The sequence below is a fragment of the Nilaparvata lugens genome, chromosome 6 (assembly GCF_014356525.2).
Source record: "Nilaparvata lugens isolate BPH chromosome 6, ASM1435652v1, whole genome shotgun sequence".
Lineage (NCBI taxonomy): Eukaryota > Metazoa > Arthropoda > Insecta > Hemiptera > Delphacidae > Nilaparvata > Nilaparvata lugens.
This window is the reverse complement of record NC_052509.1, coordinates 8,413,404-8,422,957: the sequence shown is the minus strand read 5'-3', so window position 1 is coordinate 8,422,957 and position 9,554 is coordinate 8,413,404. Positions and strand designations below refer to the sequence as shown.

The window sequence follows — 9,554 nt, the reverse complement described above, 5'->3', positions numbered from 1 at the left end:
TATTTTACCATAATTATGAATCACTCTGTATATATGCCTTGTAAATGTGGTAGGTTACTATTGTTACTATTACAAATAGATAATAGAAATGCATATTATTATTATTCAATCTCTGAATTGCCCTCGATGAACCAATAAATATCTAATCATTCTACATATTCCACACTATAAAATGAACGAACGGTATAAAATAATATTATATTAATAGAGATGAATCAAAATCGCGCTTTTACAACATGGTGTGTTCATACTCCTTGCTAATTTGAAATTTCGCGGGTTGTGAAGACTCAAATGAAATTCTTGCAGTTATTGCTGAAATGACTTGAATTACGACTAATTACTCGATAAATAAATACAAAATATTCCAAATCTGAGAAATTATTGCAATATAATAATATAAAGTGACAAAAATTTAACGAATAAATTATTATTCTGATGGCTTTGAAAATGTTATTAAAAAGCGGGAACGGGAATTGTTTGGTAGCCATTGTGAAATTGTTTGGTTAGGTTTTGTTTCCTCCAACATTAATTTTTACCGGAATGAGTTGATCTTTATATATTAACACATATATTATTTTCGAAAACCTTGAATATATAAATAATCCTACATATAATTCTATCATTCATGTAAATGATAGTTTGGAGTTGGATTTAGTGTGGTAAATAATTTGGTAAGTAGACTAACTGTGATCTCTGAGATGAACATTATGCTTTGTTTTGTGCTGTTTACAAAAAAATTATTGCATTTTTTTAGTGTATTTATTGATTCAAGTTTTGCATTATAATAATAATCTACAATTTTGTTGTATATTTTTCTCAAGGTAGCCTAGCCCCAATTCAAATTAATCTTTATTTATGGGCTATCAACCGTTGCCTGATTAAAAACAACGTTTAGTAAAGACAAATATTTAGCCTATACAGACTATAATCAATAATGATAGTCATGACATTGTACTTTCAAACATATTTAAAAGGCCACAATTGTCTTGTTTTGAACTTTGTAATGTTAGAATCATAACATAACCTACCATGAAACATAGGCCTAGTTTGTCTGGATGGTTCCACCATAAAATAATACTTTATCCATGGTAAAATATTGAATTATACTGTATTTGGAAAAGCTGACACTTTAAAATTGTGCTAATGAGATCAATATCATTGATAATAAGACCTAAATAAATGGGCTATATTGGAACAATATAACCTAGCCTAATTATAAACCTAGATAGGCTAGCCTTAAAAAATATTTCAAGGCAAAAGTCTATCTGGTGAGCGGCCGCTGTTATCTCAGTTATTATTGAAGATATTCGACTCATTTTTTTTTTGTCAAATGAAGGAGTAGAAAAAACAAAGGGCGCTAGCCTATTTCGATACAATTTAATTAAATTTGAAATAGCTGTTTAAATTTAAATTGAAAATATCTGTTTGAAAACTAACCTCAAATAACGGCGACTTTTAATAATAACTTATCAATTTCAATTGTATCACAAAGTAGAAAGAATACACTTCTTCTTCTTCTAGAAGAAGGAATACTTTTACTTCTTCTCAGCTATTTTATCAATTTTTAAATGACCTTTTGAAAAACGCTATTAATACATCGAAACTTTGTAATTCATGCAATATCAAATCCTATAATTATTTGAAAAGAAAATAATTCAATAATCTCTTTAGAAACCTTGCAGTAGTGGTCGTCATTTTGAATTGATATTCAATTCGAATTTTTCAGACCTCTCTGTGACAAAACATGATACAACAGGTCATTTTTACTCTCCATTTTTATTGCCAACTAATATTTTTTTCGGTTTTTGCAGGCGAAAACATGTTCAGCTCGGACAGCGAGGATGACACATTCGGTCGCGTGGCCCCGCAACGCAACAAGAAGCGCCCCCCGGCTCAGAAACTGGGCAAACGGCGACGTGCCGGTGGCGGGGAGGGGGCGAGCTCCGAGGGAGACAGCTCCGACGCGACGGAGATCGTCGAGGAGTCGGGGACACTGCGCACGCCCAACATTTCGGCGGTCACTCCAAATGTGTCCATGTCAGGTTAGCTAAACTCAAAATTACATATTAGAAAGGGTACTCAAGTTGTTCTGCTGCTCAAGATGAGGGGCCTGGTGACAGAAAAGTACCTTACAATGATGTATCACGCGCTCTTCCATTGCCACATCACCTATGGATTGCTCCTGTGGGGGCTGCTGATGTCCTGAGGCTGCAAAAGAGGGCTGTAAGAATTAACAGGCAGCGATCATCTTGTCCACTGCAAGCTCATCTTTGCTCGCCTTGGTGTGCTGACGTTCTTCAGCCATTACATCATCCTGTGCTTGATGTAGGTCAAGAAGGTACAGCATACTCTGGCTGCCCGTAGACTGACATTCACTACCACAACACCAGGCACCGCGAGCTGCTGGATGTCCCCAGTAGACGTCTCACAGGCCAGTTATACAGGTTGTTTCAGAAGTAGTGTCGAAAATTCTAGGGTATTGTTCCTGGATGACAGGAGACTACTAATGTCGTAGGTAGCCTATTTGAATACTTATGTTCGTCAATATCGAGACATTTCAAGCAGAAAACATGAAATTTTCGACATGCTGGAAACTTTTTTGTTTCAAAAAATAAGTAGGTGGTGAAAGCCAGAAAGTTTCTCAGAAGTAATTGAAATTGTTTTTTCAATAATTGTCAAAAGTAGTCGGAAAATCGTATATTGGTCTCCAAGGAATTTTAAAGTTCGGAGAGCGGCTGCATGGTATTTGACTGGATTATTTCAAACGTAAGCAGCTGATTGACTCTAGAATGGCAGTAATGCAACACTGCTTGGATTATTCGAGGTGAGGTTGTCATTTTCACTATTTTATAATCATGTGGCTTGTAGTTGCTGAATTTTTCAATCGTTCTGTATTTTGTTTTTGTTGATCCCAGCTATTGATAGCATATGGAGGCTCACCATTCAGCCGCTATCTTTGACTTTGAAACTCCTGAGAGGCCAAAATACGTTGTTCCGAGTACGTTTGATAATTGGAATAGTCATTTGTGCAACTAGTGCGCAAAGTGACAGTTTGCTGCACCGAAAGAAACGTTTACGCCCGAGCCGTAGGCGAGGGCGGAATGGCTTCTTGAGTGCAGCAGAGGAACTTTGCGCACGTATTTCACATTAAATTTTTCCTACAGTTACCATTGAATATGAAAAGTGGGTAATTATGGGTAAAATTCCCTGAAATGCATCAAATGTTTTTCTGTGTAATTTTATTATTAATAAAAACCTCAATTTATTGTCAAATTGAATAATGTAGTAGTAAATTAATGAAGAGGCGGCTGTCACTCATGTCGCTGTCCTCGGTGTCCTTGTTATTATAAGGTGCACCACAGTCACAGTTACCAACTTAATTTTGATTTTGCTGCACTTGTGCTCCATATAACCTACTAACTATTTTGCGTTGCCATGTTGCAAATCTGGAGTGCAGAAAAAAATTTTCCCGCACTAGAGCGGAAAAGTGATTCTTTGCGTTCTGTAATCAGTGCAGGAATGGCCACTTTTCAAGGTAGCTGTAGGAAAAAATAATTTCAACTATTTCTGAGAAACTTTCTCGCTTTCACCACCAGCTTATCTTTTGAAACAAAAAAGTTTCTAGCATGTCGAAAATTTCATGTTTTATGCTCGAAATGTCTCGACATTGACGAACATTGACATTAAAAAATAACTATATGTCAGATAAAAATTATTCAGACACCAATAGAAAGGACACATTCTCCCCGTTAATTTCCTATAAAATTATTACGCATCACGACGCCCCATGATTCTGAGAGAAGGGATATTCAAAAGAAGAACAAATTTTCGCGATGTTTTCGATTTTATCATAAAAGTTAAATTTCCTTTTGATCCTTCTATCCTTAAACTTTTCTAGCACTACTAGGATATCGGGAATGATATTCTACATCCAATTCTGACGTTGAATTGGAAATTTGAAAAAGTTGAATTTTTACACCATTTGGCAACCCTGTAATTTCTTGGGATGGAGGGCCAAGTCTCAACTTATTTTACACAAACTATAAATATCTAGGTGTTTCAATAGATCAACATCTAAAGTGGAATGTACATATTGATAATATATGTAAACAAATGAAATATATTGTTCATAAATTCTACAGATTTAGCAGTGTTGGAGATAAAAAGTTATTGATGATGGTCTATTCGGCTTATGCCCAATCCATACTTCAGTATGGTATAAGGGTTTGGGGAGTGCCTTAGACACTCATTTCAATAAAAAAAGGTGTGATTCAGAGGCACATATTAAAAGCTGCTCTCCAAAGTCCGAGACTATATCCCAGTCACTTACTTTATGAAGAATTCCCAGTTCTTACAGTGAGACAGCTCTATATAAAAAATTTAATACTTTATATCTCTAGATCCAAAAATACATTCACTCCATACATTCCAGCTTACAATTTCAGATCGCCATCAAATTACCGTGTTTCCAGGACAGACCTAATAGTATGCCGTAGACAGTTCCCCTATGTAATAAATAAATTGATTAACCTGTGAAAATTTAATTTTAGATAGCATCACTAAATCAAGTACTAAAAAATAATTGATTGGATTAGATCAACAAATGTTTTTCACCTAAATCACAACACAATTTGATTTTTTTTCTCTAGTATTGCCATCAAACTTACATACAGTATAAATATGCGTTTTCCCCACTTTCACCTTGATTGAATTGTATAGTTATAATTATTATAGTTTAGCTTGCCTTGTTGAATCATAGTTTTTCTATTGGAAGTAATAGTATCGTTTTCTGTTTTGGTACTCGTCACCGGCACTCAAACTGTGGTTTTGCTGGTTTCACCGAATTAGTATATTATTATGTTAAAAATTATACTTCTTATTCTAAAATATTACATTTTGTAATCTGTATTTATTTGTGAACATTTTTTGTAAGGCAATAAATTTGATTTGAAGTGTCCAAAACTCAGCGGTTGTCCATAGCTGCCATTTTGGTTTTTCACTTAGGAAGTTTTATCTCAAGAACGAAATTTTGTATTGATCTGAAATTTGGCATGGATGTTCATGCTATTAAGACTCAACTTTAAAAAATAAAATAAAACATTTTCGATCTACATTTTAAAAATGGCGACCATTTTAAATTTTTGATGGAAAATTTCACGAAAACCGTTCGCTTTACAAAAAAATTACAACAGTCAAAAAGTTGACAAATTTTATCAAGATTTCAAGGATACCTTATTTATTAAGATTGGTCAAAAAATAACAGAGAACTTGATTCTTTTCCTACTGCATGCATGACCAAGAACAAACAAGAGCATCTGATAAACATTGTAAAATCAGCTGGATGGCCATATGGAGCCATATCAAGTTTCAAAGCTTCATCTTAAATACTAGTAGTTCTGTGAACAGTAGACCTCACGCAGTATTCTCATCCACAACTACCTGATTGAAACTATAGACCTTATGGAAATACAGCAATAGACTGGCTTCTCCACACATCTGTGTAATCACTTGTCAGCTGATTTATGATGAATAATTCTATAGTCTGATTTTCACTCTGAAATTCGCGTATGAAGGAGGCTCCTTTTTCCTTTTATATTATCCTTGAAATGCAAAATTTCCAAAAACCTTTTATATACGTCGACGCGCAATTAAAAAAGGAACATAACTTTAAAATTTTATAAAAATCTATTACCGTGTTTCGCCGTAAATGCGCAACATATCAACATTTAAACATTAAGAGAAATGCCAAACCATCGACTTGAATCTTAGACCTCACTTCACTTGGTCAACAATTGGAATTAAAAATTCAATATTGATGTTTAAATAGTGAAAAGTGGTCATGCATGCAGTAGGAAAAGAATTTATTTCTCTGTTATTCTTCGATCAATCTTAATAAAAAGGTATTCTTGAAATCTTGATAAGATTTGTTAACTTTTTTGTATCTCGTAAATTTTCTGTAGAATGGACGGTTTTCGTGAAATTTCCCATCAACAATTTTAAATGGCCTCCATTTTGAAAATGTAGATCGAAAATGTTTTATTTTATTTTTTAAAGTTGAGTCTTAATAGCATGAACATTCATGCCAAATTTCAGATCAATACAACATTTCGTTCTTGAGATAAAAATTCCCAAGTGAAAAACCAAAATGGCAGCTATGGACAACTGCTGAGCTTTGGACACTTCAAATACGACATTTGTAGTCTCCTATCATCCAGGAACAATACCATAACCACCTCTAATACAAGGCCCCGGCCTACGATATTGCAACGTCGGAGTGTAGGCCTAGAATCTAATACATGATTGGTGAAAAAGATTTAAAAAAATACCAACTGATCTTTTCCATCAATCATGTATTAGATTCTATGCCTATACTGAGACGTTGCAATATCGTAGGCCGGGGCCTTGTATTAGAGGTGGCTTTGACAATATACTAAAATGCTCGACACTACTTCTGAAACACTCTGCATAGAGTTTCTGCACTGAAATTCTTCAACAAGCTGCCTCCTGGTGTGAAGCCGTTGGATGACGCCGCCTCCAAGAGAACCGTCAGGCATATGCTTTGTGATAAGGCATATTATAATGTGAATTAATTTAAAAGTGGTCACTGTTTTATTTGTCATCTGAATAGTTATGTTATTATGTGTATTGAAATTTAATTCTATGACGCCATCGATCCCACAAGTGTAGGTAATGGATGAAGCAGAAGGCATTAAAGGTGACTCCCAATGTGTCGCTATTTCTATGTAAAGCATGTAAAGCTGCGTACAAACTTGAGCGCCATGAACATGCGCATTTTACTCTTCATCAGCTGATTATATCTGAATTTGTATAGAAACAGTAAGATACTTATATAATAAGGATAGCATCAGCTGATGAAAAGTGAAACACCCGTGTTCGTAGTGCTCAAGTCTGTACGAAGCTTATCATGTTTCTTTGTAATGCTATTTTAGCAAATACAATATTATATAAATGTCTCCGCTTCCTCCTACTGTAGAGAAAAGATACTACCTACAGAGACAAAATAGCATAAGAAGATATCCCATGCTATAGGACAATTATGTTCCAAATTTGGCTGTTTGTTCTAGCCTATTATTGTCGATTACTGTCGACTATTGTCGATTACTGACGACTATTGTCAATTACTGTCGACTATTGTCGATTACTGCCGACTATTGTCGATTTCTGTCGACTATTGTCGATTACTGACATCCATTGTCGATTATTACTGTCTTGACTGGGTGACAGTGTATGAGAGACTATAGTGTGGTCCACGTTATAATGGCAGTGAAAAAGATACGATAACAACGTTGCCAAATTGACTCAATTTTGCCACTGAGTGTACACAACTGTTATTCAATTCATCCAATTAAATTTGATCTGATATTAATTTTAATTCCTTTGATAAAATAATCAATTTCATGTCAAATTGATCAATAAAATATAATTTTTATAATTTGATTCCAAACTTTGCTTTCATAACTGAGATCAGATTTACAATCCTGAAATGGCGGCTAATTTGAAAAGCTGTGATACACCAATATGAACTTCAAAACAATAGCAATTAAGTTATTCTGTGGGTATTCTATTCCAATGTCTTTTTAAAATTAGAAAAATAGAAATCTTATCTATAATAAGATAATTTCAATGATAAATTCTGAAATAACTTTTCAATATTATTTATACCGGTACCATTGCCTAAGCTATTCCGGTAAACTGAAGCATGGACAAAGTCTACGATGGTCTCAAAGTTATCAACTTTTAAAGTGTCATTTCAAGTATAATTTGTGATTCTCATAAGGTAATATTTGAAAATTATTTCATTTATTCAAAAATATATTTAAAATCAATCATGCGACTCCTCTACTTTAGCATTCTGTTATAAATCAAAATAAAACATGGCGGCTGAGGATTGTTTGTCTACTTCTGTAGTCACTGTCAAAAGTAAAATGAAACATTTCTGGCCAACTGGCAACATTGCAAAGCTAGAGAGAGATAGCTCTATCTGTTTTGTTACTTGTTAGACAAGAATAACAACACTATTGACAATCGTACACTGCCATTATAACGTGGACCTCACTATATCAGCGGCACATAGCTTCACGAAAAAGAAATACGTGGTCTATCGGCTTGAGCAAATGTTGAAATTTAGATCATAAATGCCCTATGCCATGGTATATCTTCTTATGCTATCTTTTCTCTGTGCCTCTTCCTTCCAACGTTTGTAGACAGAAGGTTGATCACCCACAGGTGTGAGATTCAAAGTGGTGGGGGGAACGCCAGCGTGACGTCACGTGTAGTAAAGAAGTGATGAGTAACTACACTGAGCATACAGTTTATTCATTGTAGCTTCAAATATATCGTCGTTCAACACCCTTACAATTGAGATAGAACATTGAAATTTTCTGTACTTATAGCGAATGAATCACCGAATCTAATGATGTAGTTTAATACATGAATTTGAAGTTAATTCAAATTATATGAATAAAATGAAGTTGGACGTTTTTCAAAATTTTTAAAACGTGATATGAAGAAGTTGATAAGCTAGAAAATTCTTAATTTTTCGGGTAGGCAAGTTTTGTTAGCGAGGAAGTTCGAGATGAAAAGACAAGTTTAAAATTTCATTTGTTCATTTTTCTCCAAGACTAACCTTTACCTTACAATCAAATATCATGCTCTTTGGTTCCCTTGAATTTTGTATTCACTTGCATGAATGTACAAACTGAATGTATTTCTTCTTATTTCTTCGTTCCTCACTAGCAATTTTCAGTCTCTCCTTGTAACTGAGTCTAATAAAAGTTCTTGTCCGCGCAAATTTTCGTAAGATTCTATCATTCACTTCTGGGAATGCTTTTTTTCAAAATGTTCAGATATTTTCCAATCACTTGTTTTGTGTTTGAGACTGTATTTTCGTAAATTTTCATAAATATGTCATTCGCCAAAATTTTTAATCTATTTTTGAATTCCACTGGTGTTGGATGAGAGTATTGGTTTCCAATCCTTCTTATTCTTGAGAAGAAATTCTCCAACCCATCTTGATTCAGCTTATGGGTAAGGATGAATTCCAAACCATATGACTTCTGTAGATCATTGAAAAGTCCCTTCATGGATGATATTGTCATCAATATCCCTTTGGAATGGCATTAATGATTTTTCACTTCCCATCCTTATTTCAAAAATCAATTCTTCCATTCGATTCAATATGCACTATGCCACGGTGCTTAGCATAGCAATCGTACACTGCCATTATAACGTGGACCTCACTATATCAGCGGCACATAGCTTCACGAAAAAGAAATACGTGGTCTATCGGCTTGAGCAACTAATAACGCACTGCATTTAATGTAATGTAATAAACATTTATTACTCGATCATTCACAAATCTAGAGTTCATCACATCAAAAAACTTATCAACCAATTCAAAAAAATCACTTTATTCAGGATTATTTGGATGTTTCAATTTGAGGAGAGTTGCTGAATGGTGTGAAAATAATTAAACCGCCAAGCTGACCTTCTGTCTCATTTCCACAAACTTCCAAATGTAAATTCGTCAATTT

The 9,554-nt window shown here is 34.3% G+C and overlaps 1 protein-coding gene across 1 annotated transcript in view; it reads left to right on the top strand.

Annotated features, from left to right (window-relative positions):
* Window positions 1–478: 478 nt before the first annotated feature.
* LOC111058422 overlaps window positions 479–9,554 on the top strand; it is a 65,132-nt gene continuing 56,056 nt past the window's right edge. Inside the window, exons 1-2 of the mRNA XM_039431344.1 lie at window positions 479–671; window positions 1,812–2,042. Of these exons, the coding sequence (XP_039287278.1) occupies window positions 1,820–2,042 (223 nt within the window). The 5' untranslated portion in view covers window positions 479–671; window positions 1,812–1,819. The remainder of the gene's footprint in view (window positions 672–1,811; window positions 2,043–9,554) is intronic.